The following is a 22,214-nucleotide window of genomic DNA, read 5'->3' on the forward strand; positions in this document are numbered from 1 at the left end:
ATATATAAATACAGAGACAAATATAAATAAAATATACAAAGGGGATAAATAGAATAAATAGGAATAAAAAATAAAAATACAAGTGAATTGCACATTTCAAGTATTGAGTCTATTGCACTGTTGACTATTTACAAAAAGTATTGCACAAGGTATTGTACAGTGAGGTGAAGAGGCACTACAGCTTAGTTGTTCCCCCCTCCTTTGTCCTCCTGTTTCCCCTCCCTCTCCCCTCCAGAGAGGAGTTAAACAGTCTGATGGCGTGTGGGACAAAGGAGTTTTTAAGTCTGTTAGTTCTTGTCTTGGGGAGAAGCAACCTGTCACTGAACAGACTCTTCTGGTTGTTAATGGCCGTGTGCAGAGGATGCCCAGCATTGTTCATAATGTCCAGCAGTTTCTTTAATGTCCTTTTCTCTGCCACTGTCACCAGAGTGTCCAGCTTCATGCCGACCACAGAGCTAGCCCTCCTGATCAGTTTCTCCAGCCTGGATGAGTCCTTCTTTGCTGTGCTGCTCCCCCAGCACACCACAGCATAGAAAAGTACTCCAGCAACCACTGACTGGTAAAACATCCTCAGGAGCTTCCTGCAGATGTTAAAAGACCTCAGCCTCCTGAGGAAGTACAGTCGGCTTTGGGCTTTTTTATACAGGTGCTCTGTGTTGCATGACCAGTCCAGTTTATTGTCCACCCACAGCCCGAGGTACTTGTACTTGTTGACCACCTCCACCTCCTCCCCCTCTATCTGAACCGGCAGTGGACCTTCTCTGGACCTCCCGAAGTCCACAACCAGTTCCTTAGTCTTTGAGGTGTTGAGTTGCAGGTGGTTTGTGTGACTCCATGCGACAAAGTTCCTCACCAGACTTCTGTACTCCTCTTCCTGATCATCCCAGATACACCCCATGATGGCCGTGTCATCTGCAAACTTCTGAATATGGCATAATTCAGAGTTGTAGCAGAAGTCAGAGGTGTACAGGGTGAAGAGAAGAGGGGACAGCACAGTTCCCTGTGGTGCTCCTGTGCTGCTGACCACTGTGTCAGACGTGATGTCCTTCAGCCTGACGTACTGTGGTCTGTCGGTGAGGTAGTCGGAGATCCAAGCCACCAGGCAGGGGTCCACCTCCATCCTGTTCAGTTTTTCCTGAAGCATACAGGGCCGGATGGTATTAAAGGCACTGGAAAAGTCAAGAAACAGGATCCTGACCGTGCCTTTTCCCCCATCCAGGTGTGAGTGGGCTCTGTGTAGGAGGTACAGGATGGCATCCTCCACTCCGACACCCGCCTTGTATGCAAACTGTAGTGGGTCCTGGGCATGTTGTACCTGTGGTCGGAGGAGGTTGAGGAAGAGCCGCTCTAGAGTCTTCATAAGATGTGACGTCAGTGCCACCGGTCGGAAGTTATTCAGCTCATTGGGCCGGTTCTTTTTGGGGACCGGGACGATGCAGGATGTCTTCCATAGGGCGGGCACTCTCCCCAGTCGCATATGAAGTTTGTAAAAAAAAATTAAATAATTAAAATCTTTTTTTTAACTCTTGTTTTGTAATTTGACTGAACAGGCATTTTAAGTAAAATCAAACAGACGTGAGAAGCATCATTTCTTGTGTCTCCTGTGATTCTTCTCAATCGTCGTTTGTCTGCAGTGGGAGGACATCCGTGTTCTGGGCACTGCTTTCCTGCCAGGCCACCGATCCATGAACCCGTGCCCGGTCTACGATGAGTTCACGGGCACTCTCTTTCTGTTCTTCATCGCTGTTCTGGGTCACACCTCAGAGTCCTATCAGCTGGTGACAGGGAAGAACGTGACCAGACTGTGCTACGTCTCCAGCACTGATGATGGCGACACCTGGAGTCCCGTCACCGACCTCACCAAGAAGGTCATAGGAGACACTATTAAAGGTGAGGCTCATTCGAAAAAGCATTGTGGTATTATTTATCTCCAGTTAAATTGGAAACAGCCTCTTTGTCTTCAACAAAAAGATCTAAGTAAGAGTCACAAGATGACAAAATCCACAGTCCCAATTCTGCTTCCTTCCTGGCAGAATGGGCCACCTTCGCTCTCGGCCCGGGCCACGGCATCCAGCTGAAGTCGGGCCGTTTGCTCATTCCTGCCTACGCCTACCACATCGAGTGCAAAGAGTGCTTCGGCCACCTCTGCCAGACCACTCCCCACTCATTCTGCTTTCACAGTGACACCCACGGGAGAACCTGGCGCTTTGGAGAGGCGGTCCCAGGACCAGAGACCGTGGAGTGTCAGATGGTGTCTGTGGACGAAGAGGATGGGACTAACGTGTTATACTGTAATGCTCGAAGCCCTCTCGGGTACAGAGTGCAGGCCCTCAGTCTGGATGATGGAGCCGTGTTTCAGGAGGGGCAGCTGGTGCAGCGGTTGGTGGAGCCTCGAAATGGTTGTCATGGGAGTATTATTGGATTTCCTGCCCCGTTAAATCTGTGTCAGAGTCTTAGCAACGATTTACAGCGACCTGTACGGCTCTCCAGACACTGGACATCCTGCACCACAGAGTCCAGTCTCTCCAAGTCGAGTACCAGCTCTGTAGCCTTTTCAGTGTCAGCAAACAGCTCCAGCACCACCAGCTCCATCCCACCTCCTCATGAAGCCCCTCTGGATTTCCTGACTCCTACGTGGGTAGTATATTCCCACCCAACATGGACGACTGCACGCAAAAACCTGGGCTTGTTCCTCAGCCTTTTCCCCCGTGATCCAGACAGCTGGCGTGGCCCCTGGGTGATCTATGATGGGCCGAGCGCATACTCTGACCTGGCCTACCTGGAGCTGTCACCCTCACCTGGAGCCCCACCTGCTGTGGCCTTCGCCTGCCTGTTTGAGTGTGGTACCAAAACAGCTTACGACGAAATCTGCTTCAGCATCTTCACCCTCTACGAGCTCATCGATAATCTGCCCCGGGACGTCTGGCTGGAAACAAACAACGAAGGACACAGAAAACAGCAGGGGGGGAGCTGTAGACATGATGCTCAAAGTGCAGCAGTTTCCCAACAGGTGACTCCTGTGAAGAAGAGGAGGAAGAAGAGCAAGCTGGCTGAGATGTGCTCTGTGTCTTAATGTAGATTTTAAACTTGTGATACAAGTCGTTTATTAACTGTTTCCTATATTATGCTTCACTTATTTGGACCTGTGCAGACTGAAATGTTCTCAGATTTCATAAAATTCAGATTTTGACACAAATATAGAGCTAACACTTCACTGAAGCACCTCAGGTCTGCAAAAGGAAGATAAAACTCTAAAGACATCGCTCAGTTTTCCCCATCCCTCCACCACTGTGGTCACAGCTGGCATGAGGTTTCTGGGTTTTGTCCCAACGTGGTGCTTTATGTGCATTATGATCAAACATCTCCATCTGTTCAAAGCACATTGTTCTTGTTCTTATTCAGATGCAGCTTTGCAAACCTAAGCTGTGCTGCCTTCTTTTTAGAAGCAAGAGACTTCTGGAAACCCTTCCAACCAAGCTGTATTGTACTTGTTCAGTCTTTTTCTAATTATGCTATTATGAACTTTAACATACCAACTGAGGCCTGTTGAGTCTGAGCAGTAGCTCAGCGTCTCAGGTCATAACTGTCACTTGGATAAAAAGTAAACATTCAAGTTCACAGAGGAAAAGAATTCAGGACTGAGCTGAAGTGTTGGACAGACACTGAGAAGGTGGAGCACTCGCTGAGCTTCTGTCCACCATATTTTCCATCACATCGTGCACACAAGTGACAAAATAGATTTTTCTGATGTGTCACGTTTTAATTTGAAGGCGTGCAATAAAAATCTTTCACTTCCTAAAGTATTGTGTTGTTTTTGTTGCAATCTTCCCAGAACCAGACATTTTCCTTTGCTGTCCGGTGGAAGTGGGTTGTTTGTTTTTCCAGTCAATGGAAAATTAATATGCAACCATTATCGTTCATTTGCCGTCAGTAAACTGAATATTTAAGAATGGCAGCTGTTGAAAAGCAGTATTTAATTTTCCATTTCATTGATTAATCCGTGAACAAACACAATGAGTCAAATGGGAGCCAGAGCTTTTAGATAGCAAACCCAGGAGCTAGAACATGCTATCAGGGTTGTTCCTGTGAATTAGTGTCAGATTATTCTTTGCAACAGTCCATTTTGTCCCACAGGTCTGTGTCCAATCTGTTCTTTTTCCTCTCCCAGTCAGTTAACGGGATAAAAGTCGACAGAAACAATCTTACAGTGACGTCTGTGGGGACGTCCCAAATGTGTTTCCTGAACTATGGCTTTCAAGGTCAACAAAAGCATTTGTTTTATTAAAAAAAATTATTGTTCACAAAATGTGAAGTGCAGACCACCTAGTTTTAGACATTTTTTCAGTTTTTCCTTTGGCAAGCTGATATTGGGCAGAAACATGTTTAATCTGGCAAAGTAAAAGTCTTCCTCCCCCAAATTTAAGTGACAAACAGCAGCCCAGCGCCAAGCTTTCTGATTAATCACACCTGCAGCTTGAGAGCACAGCAGATAAAGTGGAGCAGTTTGTTTGGATACAGATTGCTGCAGGAAGACAGCAGGATCTGGACAGTCTCTTCTCTCTGCTTCCTCCTCCTCTTTACATAACTCCACTCTCACAGGACAGTCATTTCCCCGCCTGCGCTCTTCCACTGAAGTCGTTACTGTTTTCTCCCAGCGTCCGTTTGAAATAATGAGGCTCGTCGTCGTTCTGGCTGTGTTAATGGGAGTAAGTGGGATTCCCGACGTGACAATCAGCCCTCCGACTGCCTCAGCGGACACGTCAGCTCATCCCAACAGCATACCTGAGACGGCGGCTGAATCTGAGCAGGTGAGGAGCAACCCGGTGGACGACTGTTGTGCTGTGGTTTGTGTTGCTTAGTAGCTGGATTTGAAGGGAGGGATGAAATGTTTCCAAGATGTTATTGTGCAATGACTGACACACACTCATGCAAGTACACTTGAAGGTAATACGTCTTTGTTGCAATCATTATAACATAAAGACCTTTCTGTACATAGTACAAAAGCCATTATAAGCTCAAGTCAAAACTCTGAGCTTAAACGCTGCCTGCAGACTTAACTGTTGCTAAAATGCAGGTAATAAATAGTCTTTCCACGTGAGGCAGACATTAGGAGGGGGGATTAAACAACTAAAGGAAAGTAAAATCTTGTTTTTGTGTAGAGCCGTGGTTGAAGATGAGGAGAAAATGATGAGTTCAGCTCTTCCACTTGTTCTTCTTCGCTGGCAGCTGTCCTGTAGCCTCCAAGTATTTGTGGATGAGTTCTTCTTGTGTGGCGGGCAGGCAGGGCTGATATCTGCTGTACTCCATGGTGTACTCTCCTTTCCCCTGAATAAACAATGACACAACATGTTAGCAATTCAGCTGTCTTCTTCTACAAACCATGTCTGATTCCAAGAATTTCCTCTATTTTTGTCCGTGCACATCTCCAATCCATCTAATCTTTCTCGCTAAAAATTCTTTGAACCATATCTAGTTGCCAAAATCCAGGACCTGATCAACACACTTGACGCACTCATCCAAGAAGCCTCCAGTTTTTACTGTGAACTCCAGCTGTAGGCTATCAAAGTAGCACAAATGGGCTACATAGCAGGCGGAGGCTTCAGCAGACTGCATACTGTCATACATGCGTGTTCAAGCCTCTGCTTAGAGCACCAGCTCTGATCTGATTGTTCTTGATGGAAATGTGACTGGACAGACGTCCTGAGATGAGCTCCAGTCATTGTTATGGCAGTACCCCCACCCTGCAGCTAGTTCAGCAGAAAGATGTCCCCCACCCCTCCACGCTGCCAGAGTAGTGCAGGCCCTCCTGGATGAGGAGCATATCCAGATGCTTCCTTGACCAGCATTATGTTGTAACAAGTTTCCTGTCGAGGATGACTGGGACATGCAGGATCAGCATGCTTATCAGAGCCAAACGCAACCGCTGCAAATGTCCAAAAATGGAGGGCAGTTCTTTGACAACAGATTGAATACTTATACAGTCTTTGCACAGACGAGTGACCACTTTCACCACATCCACAGGAGGCTTTACCTCATATTAAACACCTACCATATGGTCTATGATATCATTTGAAAAACAAACTTTAATTGAACTCATTCCTCAACATTACCTGACCGTCAGGTTTTGTATGTTTTTGAACTTACCTCAGTACAAGAGCGCAGCTCTGTGGCGTAACCAAACATGTCATTTAGTGGGATCTGTTGGAACAAACAGGATGACATTTGAGTTAAAGCAGGACAAGAAAGCGGGTGAAACTGGAGATAAGCACTGTATCGTTTATATTTACTGGACTTACATCAGCATAAAGAGTGAAGTATCCTTCACCCCCATCCTGTCCTGTGATGACGCCGTGGCGGCGGTTTACTCCAGCAATGACGGCTCCTTGAAACTCCTGGGGTGCAACGACTTCCACGGACATGATTGGCTCCAGGATCACTGCGTTGGCCTTTTCCATAGCTGTGGAGAAAACGGTGAACCCAGCGGCAACATAAATCAGATATTTTTCAGCTGAATCGGACACAAATGGAAAAAATAAACAGAAGGGCGTCCTCACCTTGTTTTAGAGCGCCCTCTCCTGCGCGGATAAAGGAGATCTCATTGGAGTCGACCATGTGGTGCGCTCCGTCTTCCAAGAGGAATCGGACTCCTGAGATCTTGTGCCCGCTCAGAGGGCCCTTCTCACAGGCGTCCTTGAAGCCCTGCAGCACGATGGGGGAAGGAGGGAGAAAATCGAGACTTTAAATTTGGAATCGCTTCCACTTGTGTTTAAAACTTATTCTGTGAGACCACGTGAAAGTGTTTGCATGCCTTTTCAACAGCTGGCACAAACTGCTTTGGGACGTTGGTTCCAACAGTTTGATCTTCAAACTCCAGTTTGGTGTAATGGTCTGACTCGAGAGGCTCGAGGACCCCGATGACTTTACCGTACTGCCCGGAGCCGCCACTCTGCTTCTTATGGGTGAAGTCAAATCTACGAGAGAGTGGGGGGAACACTTGTTAACATAGAGCGACACAACAGGAAGTAGATGATCCAAATGTATGCACCAATCAAATCAAAGAACCAACATAACCAAGAATACTCTTAAGAAACTAAAGTAGGTTTAAGTACTGGAATGTACAGTTTTATTTTGGGTTTATAACAAAGTATTTGCATATCCTAGGCTGTTTTAATGAGGAAAGATGAGATGTAACTTTAACTATTCAGTACTTCTGATGATTGATGAAATTGCATTTATAAATATGTCTGTTGGGGATCTCTAATTTACTCCAAATATAAGATTGTACCAATACCAAGTATACTTAAGCTCCAGCTCTATCCACTAAAATGTGAACATTTCCTTCATATTTTAACTGAAGCTGAAACTCTCCATTACTATATAACCAAATTTGACCTACTTTACTAAGTTGCAAACATTTGCAGAGGTCTGTTTGCTGTAAAGCGCTGCTTTTTTTTTTTTTTTTTAAAGTCAGGAGGAAGTGTTAAAAAGGGCTCTGTCTCTTTAAAAAGGGGCAGTCCTCAGTGAACTCTACTGTCAGAGGAAGTGGGAAGTTATCTTTCCATTTGCGCGAGGAGCAGCTGACTCGGAACACCGACTGTGAGGGGAAAAAACATTCCAGTTGGCAGAGATTCACTCCCCACTTTAATTCAGTTTGGGACACTTCACAGCTGCGTATCACTTCACCCTGTAAGAAAACACATGGTTTCTTTCCTGTATTGCTCAGTGGCTGTTGTGTGCAAAGCTGTGTTTGTCTACATAGCTGCTCACACCTAAAGATCAAAGTCCTCCAGGAACTGGAAGCCCTGCACAATAACCATCTTCTGTTCTCATTCACTCCTTTTCCCTCTCCCTCCACTTTCCACCCACAGATAAAGGCACGGACAGAGGAGGGAGCCGAGGAGGATGTGATGGCAACTGGCGAGCTGAACCCAAATCACTACCCTGCCAGGAGGGCAGCTCAGGTGGTCCAACACTACCTCAACACCCGGTACGGTTCACCATTCAGGCTGATCGGAGTGCAGACGGTCCACAGTGGGAACGCAGAGGTCAGCTGACCTTCAACACTGAAATATGTGAATATGCCACTGTAAATAAAAAAAACAACAACAACAACTTGAATTTCCAATTTTTCTTTCAGGATGTGGCAGACTCCGGAAGAAAGTATCAGCTGGAGCTCTCGGTGAATGATATCATAACCAATGTAGGACTTTCTTTTTTCTCTTTTTCTTTTAACCACAATGTGAGGAAAAAAGACATAATGGTGGAGGAGGGAGGGGGGGTGCAGCTGCAGCTTCTTAAGAACCACAAAGAGTAATGATCCACCTCTCAAATAGGGTGGAGGTAATCTGAATAAATGTCTTCACCCACTCCCAAACACAGCGTTATCTGTGTTTGCTGCTGCCTATTGAAAGATCCTACAAATAAATCTTAGGTATGGTAAACAATCTCACAGCGTCTGGCTTAGTGTGAGCAGGTCTGACAAGAATGACTAAACAGCCTATAAAAGGAGGCTTATGTTAGCTTGTATGATGGTGTGGTGCAACCTCGACTCATCTGGGCTACATCCACTCCCATTTCTTGCTCACTAAGAATGCCTTTACTATTCGTTTTTTGCTAACTTTGTTTTGTTTAACTCCTTCAGACTACACAGACTTGCTCTGCAGAGCTTTTCTTTCCAAAAGGAAAAGGGCAACAGCCACCTGAAGTCAAAGCCTCGCATGAGGAGCTCCTTAAAATTGACATTAAAGCTCAAGAAGAGGCTCTATACCAAAAATACAAGACCAACCAAACCCTGATGTCTGCACAGTACTTACCAGGTAAGTCCAATAAAACAGGCTTAACTGTCCAAGCTACTGCAGTTCCACCCAATCAACACTGAAAGTCAGATTTTGCACAACAGTTGCGTTCAGACATTTCAACACTGTCAGTGCTGCGGTGTTCCTCTAAACATTGACAACACAAGTGCTGTCATCATGAACGCAGGACGCTTGAGAGATGAGACTTAACTGAGAACTCTAAACTTCCCTCAGACAGCCACGGTCACATCGAGCCCGACATGAAGCCTTTTTGGCATCTGGGCATTCTGGCCTCCAGCTTCATCATGCTGAATGAATCCACTGAAGACACTCTGTACAACGTGGCTCAGGTGGCCAACATCACTCAGGTGGTAGGTGCTTTACAAAAATTTAAATATGAGCTTATTATAAGAAATTGATCACGCCCCCCCCCCCCCCTTTAAGCCCCATGTCTGCACGATTTACTGAATACATACAGATTGTCAATAAAAGTCCTTCATGTGGTAAAACAAGACAGGTTATGTCGGCCATATAAACAAATGTATTAAGCCTTTAAAAAAAATTTTTTTGTTTTGTTTCCTACAGACAACTGAGGAGGACCACCTGGAGTTTGACTGTCACACACTGCTGCATGAAATGGTGTCCCAGGTAGACACTTGGCTAAAAAATGCCTTTAAAAAGCCTGAAATGCTAAAATAAAACTTTTTATAATACTAATAGATTTGGTACTTGTGGTGTGTTGGAGTAAATTAAACATGCACTTTACTGCACTCATGCTAAACTTTGCTATTCAATCTGAGCCACATTTTTGCATCCAGAGATCTCGCTGATCTGACATTTTTCTGTGCCGATACAGGAAATCATTCACTGGAAGATGCTGTTTACCTGGTCTCCTGCAGAGGGGGTTAAAGTGGTGCAGATGAAGCGGCTGCCTCACCGCCATGAAAGGGAAAAATCTCCAAAGACTAACTAATCTGTGGGTGTTCATCACACAGCCAAGACCACTTATTTGTCCTCACATCTTGTGGGGTCAAATATTGGCACATAAATGGGTTTTTTTGTTGTTGTTGTTTTTTCATGATGACGCTACAAGCACTAGGCACAGATCTACTGCTGAAACCTAAAATTTACACTCTTAAATGCTTTAACTCATAAGTATATGATATACTGAAATTGTTTTAAATGTCTGTGTTTGGTCTATTTTAGCTTAAATAAACTGTTTACAATGACAAAGTATTTTGTGCGTGCTTGTATGTGCGTGCGCGTAAGGACAAAGACTATCAGGACGTACGGTACGGGACTGGTGATCGTCTCTCTGAAAGCTACTTTGGGTTTTCCCATCACACAGGGGCAGTTGTATTCCCTCTCCATCCTCTGAGAGAAAAAGAGCAAAAATAAACTTGGATTAGATCATAAAGGTTACTCAGAACAGAGATCTGTTAATTTGCAGAATTAAAGCCTTCATGGAAATACTACTGAAGTACTTTACTCCAAACTCCAAAATTAGCCTGAGATAAAGCAACGCTGGTAAGGCCAAAGACACTCACTAAATTATTTGATTCCCTCACTGAATTTGTTAGTTTGCTCACAAAGAAATTAACAGCCTAATTTTTCTAGTAGTTTCTAAAGTAGAGAGACGGAACAAATCTGTTACATAAACATTAGAAATTGATTTGAATGTCCCTGAGCGAAACAAGTATTCGATCCCCTTCATCCAAACTGGGCACACAGATTACAATCAGTCAATCAATTACAGACTCCTGATATCAACTTGTGTGTTTAAAGCACACCTGTCCACACAATCAGTTTCTTTCCAATGCACAACAGGGAGAAGAGTGTGGACCTGCACGAGGCTGGAATGGACTACAAGACCAATCCAAGCCCGTTTGTTTCTTTTTAAGTGAGTAAACTTACAGATTCAGCAAGGAGATGAAATAATTATCCCCACGTTATATAATGGATTTGATGAGATGTCCCATGAAACGTGCAACCTGTCTAAGTGAGTACCTGTGAGTAGATTTCCAGATGCAGCTCGCCCATGCCTGAGATGATGGTTTCTTTGCTCTCAGTGTCATAATGCACTCTAAACGTCGGGTCTTCTCTGGTGAAACGGTTGATTCCTTTAGAGAATTTATCCAGGTCGTTCTGTTCAGTCGCACAAGAGGAATTAATAATAAGAGGGAGTGACAAAGAGGTGGATTTAAGACTAGAGTTATAATAAAAGGCACGTCTTTCAGGTTAAACAAGTATTTTTACCTTGTTGGCTGGCTTCATCGCCATGGAAATGACAGGTTCAGGGATGTGAATGGACTCCTGTGGGTGTTAAAAATTGACATCAAATGAAGATGCTTCTCATGAGGCACAAAAACACTTTAAAAAGAAGCAGGTTTCTTTGTCTTTCGGGTGTCCTTTGCTTCTTACCATGGACAGGTCAGCAGTTGTCTTGGATGTGAAAGTGTCTCCGCTGGCACAGTCGATTCCGAACAGGGCACAGATATCTCCCGCATAAACCTCATCCACATCCTTTCAAAGCAGAGAGAGAGCACAAAAAGCAGGATGATTGTTTTTTAAAAATGATGATAGGAATGACTAAAAAACAGTTTCACATCTTGTTTTGATAGAAGATGGGTGCAAACATGTTGTTTTGGTGTCACAGGGGATGTGGTTGATATCTACACACTTGATTAAAGCCAAAAAGAGGAACCCAATCTTTCTGACCAGTCATGCTGCTCTGCTGTTTAATGTGCAAACCACAGATGGAAAACTGTGACCTCTCACAGCCTGCTGACGCAACGCCGGTTTGCTCTCACCTCCATCTGATCAGCATGAAGACGCACGAGCCTCTGAACTCTGACTTTCTTGCTTGTGCGTGTGTTGTAAATATATTCTCCCTTCTTCAGACAGCCTTGATACACTCGTATGTACGTCAGCTGACCAAACCTCCCGGCCTGAAAGACAGGAAATAGCAGAACATGGCAAACTGAAGTATTTCTATTGCACAAATGTGCAGAAATAGAGAGATCACGAGGACATGAGACAGAACAGATGCTCTCTGTCAAACTGAATCACCTCCAGTTTGAAAGCCAGACCAACGTAGGGGTTTGCAGAGTCTCTCGTTGGGTCCATTTGAATCTTTTTGGTTTCAGTGGAATCTCTAACAGAGTGGAAAAACCCGCCAATGTTAGTGGAAAAAAAAACAAACAACTTTTAATCTGATTTTGATTTAAATCTACAGTTTCAGGACACTTTGCATGCAAACTGACGTTCCTCTTCATACTCACTCTTCATTGAGGATGGCGTAGTTTTTGACTTCACTGGGGTTGGGCAGGTAATCCAGGACGGCGTCCAGTAGAGGCTGGACACCTTTGTTCTTCAGCGCTGTGCCCACCAACACTGGGGTGAAGAGACGCTGCACCGTAGCCCGGCGGATTGCTGCCTGGAAGGCAGTGAGGTGAAAACTGATTGAGACAAATGCCTTTATCTCTTCGCTGATGTGAAATGTTAATCTCAAAATTTGGATGTGAAAATTCTGAATGATTTTCAGGATTTCTATACAAACTTTGGGGTAACTGGTGATGCCAAATTTGGTATTTCCGGACTGATCAAAACTGACTCTCAGATATGTTTGCTTCTTTGGATCGCCACCACTTGTATCAAGTCTGAAATACAATCACCGGTCACTTTATTAGGTACACCTTGACAGTACTGGGTTGGACCTACTTTTTGCCTTAATTCTTTACGACACAGGAAACATTCCTGAGGTATTTTCATCCATGTTGACATGAGAGGATCGCAACGTTGCTGCAGATTTATCAGCTGCACATCCATGATGTGAATTTCATGTTCCACCACATCGCAAAGGTGCTCTACTAGGTTGAGATCCGGCGAACTGTGGTGTTCATTTGAGTACAATGAACTAATTGTCACGTTCAAGAAACCAGTTTGAGATGATTTGAGCTTTGTGACATGATGTGTTATCCTGCTGGAAGATTGGTGCACAGTGGTCATAAAGAGAACCTGCACGGTCAGCAACAATACTCAGGTTGGCTGCTGCATTTAATCATTCCTCAGATAGTACTAAGAGGCCAAAGTATCCCCCACACCATTACATCAGCACCAAACTGAACTGCTGATAAGAAGCAGGATGGATCAATACTTTCATGTTGTTTATGTCAAATTCGGACCATCTGAATGTCACAGCAGAAACAGTCCTCAGACCACAGCACCTTTTTTCATGTAAGTTGTACCGTCAGTTGCAGTCTTCTGCTGCTGTAACCCATCTGCTACAAGGTTCAATGTGACGTACATTCATTATCTTCATTTCTTGGTTATAACAAGTGGTTATTTAAGTTATTGTTGCCCTACTGATCTTTTACCTATGGGATCAACAAGGCATTTACACACAGACGATTGCTGCTCACTGGATGTTTTCTCCTTTTCTGACTATTCTCTGTAAACTCTAGAGATGGTTGTGCAGGAAAAACCCAGGAGATCAGCAGCTTCTGAAACCAAGCTGGTATCAACACCCATACCACATCCAGAGTCACTTAAATCACCTTTGTTCCCCAGTCCGATGCTCAGCTTGAACTTCAGCAGGTCATCCTGACCCTGTCTACATGCCTAATGCACTGAGTTGCTGCCATGTGATTGGCTGATTAGATATTCAGATTAACGAACAGTTGAACAGACGTACCTAATGAAATGACCAATAACTAGTGACTATACCTCAGATACCAGCGGGTTTAATTGAGGATTTTTTTTGTTTGTTTGTTTTTGTTGGAGTTTAGTTGACACTGTTAGATTTCACACAAACTGGTCTCTCAAACCTTCAGATCATCTTTGGTTGGAATTTTTTCCTCCAGGAACATCTCTCCCAAGATTTCATCAGCATTGGCGACACACTCCACCAGTTCCTGCCTGCGGTCTGCGGCCTCAGCTCGAAAATCTGCCGGGATCTCATCATAGCGCATAGTTTGCCTGCAGGAAGCACGACGCAGCTTTAAATATTTTATACAGATCAGACTCGTAAGGAAACTTGGTCTTATCCACAATTTCTATGGGACTGATGCAGATCGCAACAGTTTAATTGTACAATAGCTGACCTTAAGTCTAATTCATGGCAGAGGGAAAATAAAAACCACCCATTTACACATAAATTCATCTTACCCAAACTGTCCTTCGAAATACATGCTCCGCTCCTCTATGAGGTCAATGATGCCACGCATGTTCCCCTCCAGCCCGATGGGGATGTTCACAAACGCTGCGTTGTGGTTCAGTTTGGATCTTAAAAAAAGTAGAAAATTTCTTTAAAACTGCGAAAAAATCCAAAGAAAGAAACACACAGCTGCTTACTGCAAGAACCTAAAGAGCTCCTGTATATTCTCACATTTTACTGCTCTTTGATTTCATGCAAACTAATAAAATAATAAAAGTCCAGGAAAAGAAACGTTGAATACACCAAATGTGCAAACAAACGGGGGAAAAATATTGATTACTACACTGCAATCTAGTGTGCAATGTGGAATATGGGTTAAATATATTTGTTTTATTGCATTTACAAGCTGTATTATTGATTAAGAAGTTAGTCTTTGTGTTTGCTGCATTAATGAAAACACTTAACACAGTCAGTGTCAGACATGAAAAAGCTGAGATACAAGGACTGGTCTACATTTTCTCAAGAGATTCTTCTGGCTAAAGATCCAAAGACTGAAACATGGAGTTAAAAATAAAAGTCCAACTACAGTGTCACTTTCAAGTTACCTCTAAGGATTTAGGGAGTTTATGATTTTGTTTTTTAAACTGCAACCTATAATAAATACATCCTTTAAAAGGCACCCAGGTCCATCCAAGAAGGTCACTGTGGCCCCTCAGCTGATATCTTAAAAGTATAAGTACAATTAAGTCACATGGTTTGGTAATGGAAATGTTAAATACACACATTGCTGATAAGTTAATACAATTATCACCTAATCTGTATTATTATCCAGTTAAAAACTGCTTAAAGCACCAATTGTGGTGCCTGAAGAGGACATTCATGTTGGAGAACATGGGCCTATGCAAGTGAGACCTTAGGAAGTCAGCTACTCCTTAAATAACTTGTCTTTAAAGCATGCTCTCACCATGAGCATACTGTGCGTTTATGCTTGTTATGCACACCAGGTCAAGATGTGGTTTCAGATAAGTTGTTTATGCTTCAATTTTGCGTAGGTTGTAAAGGTGGCAGAACTAATCTCTCCTCAGTTTTTCTACCGACGTCTCAAAGCCTTTCAAAGCTGTTTGCTCATCCAGTCCATACACGTTATTCTTCAGTCCTCAGCCCTGTGGTGTAACGGCAAACATGCCGATGCGTCTGACTGTTCTCTCTGTGTGACGTGCAGAGATGGGCAGTAACGCGTTACTGTAATCCGATTACTTTTTTCAAGTAACTAGTAAAGTAAGGGATTACTATTGCAAAAACGGTAATTAGATTACCGTTACTTTCCCGTAGGAACGCTGCGTTACTGCGTTACTAAAACCGTGATTTTTTTGCGAGAATGTCTCATGACAGTGACGTAAGCGAGTGCGACGTTCGTGACAACAGCTGTGTGCAGATCAACAATGGATCATATATCGAGTGCGGGAGAGAGTATGAGCGTGCAGCGTTTAAAGCGTGGAAGTACTGACCTTACTTTGAGTTTGATTCCATAAAAAGTGACAAAAACATTAGTGTCCATTAGCATTGTGCGTGGGAAGAAAACATCTTTTTACAGCTGTATTATTGATTAAGAAGTTAGTCTTTGTGTTTGCTGCATTAATGAAAACACTTAACACAGTCAGTGTCAGACATGAAAAAGCTGAGATACAAGGACTGGTCTACATTTTCTCAAGGGATTCTTCTGGCTAAAGATCCAAAGACTGAAACATGGAGTTAAAAATAAAAGTCCAACTACAGTGTCACTTTCAAGTTACCTCTAAGGATTTAGGGAGTTTATGATTTTGTTTTTTAAACTGCAACCTATAATAAATACATCCTTTAAAGGCACCCAGGTCCATCCAAGAAGGTCACTGTGGCCCCTCAGCTGATATCTTAAAAGTATAAGTACAATTAAGTCACATGGTTTGGTAATGGAAATGTTAAATACACACATTGCTGATAAGTTAATACAATTATCACCTAATCTGTATTATTATCCAGTTAAAAACTGCTTAAAGCACCAATCGTGGTGCCTGAAGAGGACATTCATGTTGGAGAACATGGGCCTATGCAAGTGAGACCTTAGGAAGTCAGCTACTCCTTAAATAACTTGTCTTTAAAGCATGCTCTCACCATGAGCATACTGTGCGTTTATGCTTGTTATGCACACCAGGTCAAGATGTGGTTTCAGATAAGTTGTTTATGCTTCAATTTTGCGTAGGTTGTAAAGGTGGCAGAACTAATCTCTCCTCAGTTTTTCTACCGACGTCTCAAAGCCTTTCAAAGCTGTTTGCTCATCCAGTCCATACACGTTATTCTTCAGTCCTCAGCCCTGTGGTGTAACGGCAAACATGCCGATGCGTCTGACTGTTCTCTCTGTGTGACGTGCAGAGATGGGCAGTAACGTGTTACTGTAATCCGATTACTTTTTTCAAGTAACTAGTAAAGTAAGGGATTACTATTGCAAAAACGGTAATTAGATTACCGTTACTTTCCCGTAGGAACGCTGCGTTACTGCGTTACTAAAACCGTGATTTTTTTGCGAGAATGTCTCACGACAGTGACATAAGCGAGTGTGACGTTCGTGACAACAGCTGTGTGCAGATCAACAATGGATCATATATCGAGTGCGGGAGAGAGTATGAGCGTGCAGCGTTTAAAGCGTGGAAGTACTGACCTTACTTTGAGTTTGATTCCATAAAAAGTGACAAAAACATTAGTGTCCATTAGCATTGTGCGTGGGAAGAAAACATCTTTTTACAGCGAAAAAAACCCCTAAACTTCCAAGCAAGCTCCGAGTGCGCTATGACGTAATGGAAAATTCACAGAGAAACTGCCGTATCCTTCCACTGACCGCTGCGGCACACCTGCACCAGGGTAAACCTCCGCCTACCCAACTCCTGCTGTACAGGTGAAAATAGAGCAACAGGACCGCTAGTCTTTGATTTTATTTATTTTCTGCTGTGTTTTACTTGCATCTATTTGAAAGAGTGAGTGTAAACACAAAAAAAAATAATATTTTATGTGCTGGAATGTGCAGAAAATAGGTTTAAATATTAAACAAATTTCTTCCAGTCAGAGAATGTTGCATATAATTAAATTTTTGCTTGATGCATAAAGTTAAAAGATTAAAATTAATAAAACTATAAAAGTTTTAAAAAGAGGCTTTTCCATTTGATTACATTTTGTATGATGGATTATGCAGAAAAAGTAGAATTGGGCTGAAAGATCTATCGCTTTATCACCTATTCAGGTTGTAAATCGTGTTTTTAAAAAGTAACTAAGTAATTAATTACTTTTGAAAATAAGTAATCAGTAAAGTAACGGGATTACTTTTTGGGGGAAGTAATCAGTAATTAGTTACTGATTACTTTTTTCAAGTAACTTGACCAACACTGGTGACGTGTGTGTACAAACCGTACCTCATCTGCTGCAGGGCTCGTCCGGGGTTGGCGCCCATTCGGTCCAGCTTGTTGATGAAGGTGAGGAAGGGGACGCTGTAGCGTTTCATTTGTCTGTTTACCGTCATGGTTTGACACTGGACGCCTCCCACCGCGCACAGAACCAGCACGGCTCCATCCAGCACGCGCAGCGCACGCTCCACCTCGATGGTGAAGTCCACGTGACCTGTGAGGCACATCGAGTTCAGACGCACTCAAAATGAAAGTGCTGAAAATGTGCCTTCACACCCCTTCACATTTCTACCGCTGTTAAAGAGTTGACAGAAAAAAAATGATCAAAGCAGGGACGTTGCAACTGCATGACTGGTTCTGATTAAATGATAGAAATGCTAACATACAACATAGATGACTCGGGGCCACTGACACTCTCTGTTGAGAAAAAAATGTCTGGCTTTTACGTGAGACTATAACATTCAAAGTTCTTTCAACTTTTATCCTCTGTTAAATTTTTGGTGGAGGAAAGTTACAATCACATCAGCTCTGAATCACTTTTCCACTTCCAAACAGACAATGTGAGCAGCTTTAGATCCTCAGGTGCACAAAAATGTTTAAAATACATTACAAATAAACAATCACGCCTCACTCTACAACACCACTAAGGTGCGAAGACTACAGCACACTTTAATTTTAATTCACGTGGCTTCTGTGGCAAACCACACAACAAAATAAAGCCTAATATTACCTGAATACTAGAAAGGCTTTAAAGAAGAGCCTGAGCAAGGCTGGATTTTGATGCTGTTGCAGTTTTATAAAGAGCTAAAACAAACAAAATCGGATGTGTGTTTTTGTTTTGTGTTTTTGAACCGCGTGACTCAAATAAACTGATCAGGACAGAAGGAAAACCAACCAATGACATCAGTGCTGTGAAAATGTATTATCCCCTGCCTCGTTACATCATTAACTGTCTAACGACATTCTTTTCAATTTCATTACCCACAAACAAGTCTAATTTCTACTGTAGAATCAACAAATCACTGACACAGAACCTGTCTGACAAAGTGAAGTGATGCTAAATGATCTCAAAAAGCAACACATCATGTCACATCATGTCAAAAGCTGAGAAACAAAGTCATTGACATTTATCAGTCTGGAAATGGTTATAAAGCCATTTACAGTGGGGCAAAAAAGTATTTAGTCAGCCACCAATTGTGCAAGTTCCCCCACTTAAAATGATGACAGAGGTCAGTAATTTGCACCAGAGGTACACTTCAACTGTGAGAGACAGAATGTGAAAAAAAAAATCCATGAATCCACATGGTAGGATTTGTAAAGAATTTATTTGTAAATTAGGGTGGAAAATAAGTATTTGGTCACCTCAAACAAGGAAAATCTCTGGCTCTCACAGACCTGTAACGTCTTCTGTAAGAAGCTTTTCTGTCCCCCACTCGTTACCTGTATGAATGGCACCTGTTTGAACTCATCATCTGTATAAAAGACACCTGTCCACAGCCTCAAACAGTCAGACTCCAAACTCACCTGAAGTTTGCCAGAGAGCACATGGATGATACAGCAGAGGATTGGGAGAATGTCATGTGGTCAGATGAAACCAAAGTAGAACTTTTTGGTATAAACTCAACTCGTCGTGTTTGGAGGAAGAAGAATACTGAGTTGCATCCCAAGAACACCATATCTACTGTGAAGCATGGGGGTGGAAACATCATGCTATGGGGCTGTTTTTCTGCCAAGGGGACAGGACGACTGATCCGTGTTAAGGACAGAATGAATGGGGCCATGTATCGTGAGATTTTGAGCCAAAACCTCCTTCCATCAGTGAGAACTTTGAAGATGAAACAAGGCTGGGTCTTCCAACATGACAATGATCCAAAACACACCGCCCGGGCAACAAAGGAGTGGCTCCGTAAGAAGCATTTGAAAGTCCTGGAGTGGCCTAGCCAGTCTCCAGACCTCAACCCCATAGAAAATCTGTGGCGGGAGTTGAAAGTCCGTGTTGCTTGACGACAGCCCCAAAACATCACTGCTCTCGAGAAGATCTGCATGGAGGAATGGGCCAAAATACCAGCTACTGTGTGTGCAAACCTGGTAAAGACCTATAGTAAACGTTTGACCTCTGTTATTGCCAACAAAGGTTATGTTACAAAGTATTGAGTTGTATTTTTGTTATTGACCAAATACTTATTTTCCACCCTGATTTACGGATAAATTCTTTACAAATCCTACCATGTGGATTCATGGATTTTTTTTTTTTAAATTTATTTATTTTTTTTCACATTCTGTCTCTCACAGTTGAAGTGTACCTCTGGTGCAAATTACTGACCTCTGTCATCATTTTAAGTAGGGGAACTTGCACAATCGGTGGCTGACTAAATACTTTTTTGCCCCACTGTATATTGGATTCCTGTGAACTACAATGACAGGCATCATCCACAAATGGAGAAAACAGTGGTGAACTCCAAGAGTGCCCTGACAACGCATCCAGGAGGTCACAAAAAAACCCAGAAAAATGTCTGCATGCCTCACTTGCCTCAGTTAAGGTCAAAGTTCATGACTCAACAATAAGAAAGCAGTTGGGGGAAAAAAAAAAAAGGCACAAAGGCTCTTCTCACATTTGCCAAAAAACATAGGGAAATGAGGCTGCTTCAGGAGCGACTTGAACAACTTGCAGAAAATCTTGAAGGAGAATGTCTGACCATGAGTTGTGCCCTGAAGCTCAAGAGCACTTGGGTTCTTCAGCAGAACACACCAGCAATTCCCCCTCTGACTGGCTCAAAAAATAAATAAATAAAATGAAGGTTTTGGATGGGCCTAGTCAAACCCATCTGTCACTCCTACAACACATCACCACTGCCTTGCTGTCCTCATGCATGTCCTGCACCACCCTCACATACTTCCCCGTCACTCCTGACTTCCTCGGTATCTCTTGGCACCCCATCAAATGCTTGTCTAGATCCAAAAAAGACACAGTGCAACTCCTTCTGACCTCCTCTATACCTCTCTATCAACCCTCTAAAATCAAATATCATATCTGTAGAGCTCTTTTTAAAAATTAAGGCGCTCACTGATCATCCCCTCTGTTCTTAACCTAGTGTCAACAACTCCCTCCCCTAGCTTTACGGTCTGGCTCATCAACTTTATTCTTTGTAGTTACTACAACTCTGCACATCACCCTTTTTTGTGAAAATCAATGCTAATACACTTCTCTTTTCTTCAGGCATCCTCTCACTCTCCAAGACTGTGTTAAACAATCTGGTCAAAACGGTCCATTGTCTTCTCTCCTAGACATCTCAATACCTACACAGGTAAGTATCTTCATAGCTGACCTCACTTCCTCTGCACTAGTAGCAGAGCAAGAGGTAAAAACTGCTTTGGAGTGAGTGCGGATCAGTCTGTCGATTCATTTTTGACCATTTACTGACAGTTAATGAACAGGTAATACTAAATTACCCTACCTGTGCAGCTCACCTCAGCAAACGTTACTTTGTAGTTACACAAAGCACCACAGTAATGAGTTACATTTTTACTAGGTGTATGTCTAATTACCTGGCGTGTCAATTATGTTGATGTTGTAATCTTTCCACACGGTGTATGTAGCAGCTGACTGGATGGTGATGCCTCGTTGTCTCTCCAACTCCATGGAGTCCATAGTGGCTCCAACGCCATCTTTCCCCTTCACCTAAACAACACAGGTGAGGGAAAGCATTCGTGAGCCTCACCTAAACGGAAAAAGGAGCTTGATAAAGACAATGAAACGGACTCACCTCATGGATCTCTGCTATCCTGCCGGTGTAGTAGAGCACGCGCTCGGTCAGGGTGGTTTTCCCAGAGTCGATGTGAGCGGAGATCCCGATGTTGCGGATCCTCTCGCTTGGAAAGACACCGGAGGAGCAGCTCCGGCAGCTGTTGATGAGCACCTGAGGATATGAAACCATCACAGTTCACTCGATCTACCGACTGTGAAACAAACTGGACTGAGGTCAAGTCAGCAGACCCGGGTTAGATAATATTACCTTTTTAAGTGTGACGGTTCCTCGCGCCGAAAGATGCGTTTTAGCTAAAAACATGCCCGCTTTTAACACCCTCATCTCGGCAACAGCTCAGTGGAGTACAGCTTGGTCGTAGTATTGCCCTGTTTAGATGACCCCGGTGCTGCTGACACCCCGGTGAAAGTCACGCCGGGACCCTAGCTGCTTGTGAAACGACTGCTTCCGGGTTTACGGAAGCCCAGAAGTACCAAAATCACAAACGTTTAAGTTTTCTCTTAAAACGCATTATTTATTTATTTGTCCCCTTTCTTTCTTTTAATGTTATTTAAATGTTAACGTGTTTTGAAAAGCCAAACGTGTTTAGCCACGAATCTTAATTTATCTGTTTGATAAATTATTTTTTAGGAAATAAAAAATATATCTCCAACTTGCACATGAAAAATATCTGAACCTTTGTGTTGACTGTCATGTCTATTTTATTTATCACCTATAGCACATTTAAACAACAGAAGTTGAACCAAAGTGCTTTATAAGCAAGCACATTTACATTCCAGGTCTTAAAGTAACCCAGTTTCAAATTACATGACAAGTTGAAAGGTGTGTTTCGTTGTGTTAACTGATTATTGTGGAAATTAAATTCACAGTCGTTAAAATCAGAATTCATGATGATTCATCTCATAAATCATTACACACTGCTCTTCCCTTCATAAGCCACCTTTATAAGTTAAAAGTATCGGCATCAGTATTGGTATCGGCAATGATGGCCTTGTATTTATTTGGTATCATCAATACCAATTTTTTCAGTATCGCACACTGCTAGTTCACCACTAAAAAGAAAAAAAAG

At 43.0% G+C, this 22,214-nt stretch overlaps 3 protein-coding genes across 6 annotated transcripts in view; 2 read left to right on the forward strand and 1 right to left on the reverse strand.

The window, feature by feature from the left end:
* Positions 1 to 3,675, forward strand: part of neu4 (sialidase 4) — a 7,373-nt gene extending 3,698 nt beyond the window's left edge. The window contains exons 1-3 of one of the 3 annotated variants that reach the window (XM_085429399.1): positions 1,226 to 1,482; positions 1,635 to 1,890; positions 2,034 to 3,675. In XM_085429399.1, coding sequence (XP_085285525.1) covers positions 1,441 to 1,482; positions 1,635 to 1,890; positions 2,034 to 3,073 — 1,338 coding nt within the window. In that variant the 5' untranslated portion in view covers positions 1,226 to 1,440 and the 3' untranslated portion in view covers positions 3,074 to 3,675. Of the gene's footprint in view, positions 1 to 1,225; positions 1,483 to 1,634; positions 1,891 to 2,033 lie in introns of those variants that run through there. The other 2 variants (XM_085429397.1, XM_085429398.1) reach the window with 2 other exon arrangements.
* A 690-nt stretch (positions 3,676 to 4,365) lies between these two features.
* gfm1 (G elongation factor, mitochondrial 1) lies at positions 4,366 to 21,593 on the reverse strand. The gene is made up of 18 exons (XM_085429394.1): positions 21,395 to 21,593; positions 21,146 to 21,298; positions 20,928 to 21,060; positions 17,391 to 17,595; positions 13,962 to 14,078; positions 13,622 to 13,772; positions 12,077 to 12,231; positions 11,865 to 11,949; positions 11,606 to 11,743; positions 11,217 to 11,318; positions 11,052 to 11,108; positions 10,803 to 10,940; positions 10,087 to 10,169; positions 6,809 to 6,971; positions 6,555 to 6,699; positions 6,297 to 6,457; positions 6,145 to 6,198; positions 4,366 to 5,325 (listed from the first exon to the last, which is right to left on the reverse strand). Exons 1-18 carry the CDS (start codon positions 21,467 to 21,469, stop codon positions 5,194 to 5,196), a joined length of 2,247 nt encoding a protein of 748 aa, XP_085285520.1. The 5' UTR covers positions 21,470 to 21,593; the 3' UTR covers positions 4,366 to 5,193.
* Positions 4,671 to 10,047, forward strand: lxn (latexin). 2 transcript variants are annotated; one of them, XM_085429405.1, is made up of 7 exons: positions 4,671 to 4,808; positions 7,869 to 8,045; positions 8,138 to 8,200; positions 8,642 to 8,816; positions 9,030 to 9,166; positions 9,381 to 9,443; positions 9,652 to 10,043. In XM_085429405.1, exons 1-7 carry the CDS (start codon positions 4,671 to 4,673, stop codon positions 9,766 to 9,768), a joined length of 870 nt encoding a protein of 289 aa, XP_085285531.1. In that variant the 3' UTR covers positions 9,769 to 10,043. The 2 variants fall into 2 exon arrangements, with proteins under 2 accessions (XP_085285531.1, XP_085285532.1); XM_085429406.1 differs by lacking the exon at positions 4,671 to 4,808 and adding an exon at positions 6,998 to 7,686 and having other exon boundaries at positions 9,652 to 10,047.
* Positions 21,594 to 22,214: the final 621 nt, after the last annotated feature.

The sequence above is a fragment of the Rhamphochromis longiceps genome, linkage group LG14 (assembly GCF_057381845.1).
Source record: "Rhamphochromis longiceps isolate RC_006_pf linkage group LG14, R_longiceps_female_GT1.1, whole genome shotgun sequence".
Lineage (NCBI taxonomy): Eukaryota > Metazoa > Chordata > Actinopteri > Cichliformes > Cichlidae > Rhamphochromis > Rhamphochromis longiceps.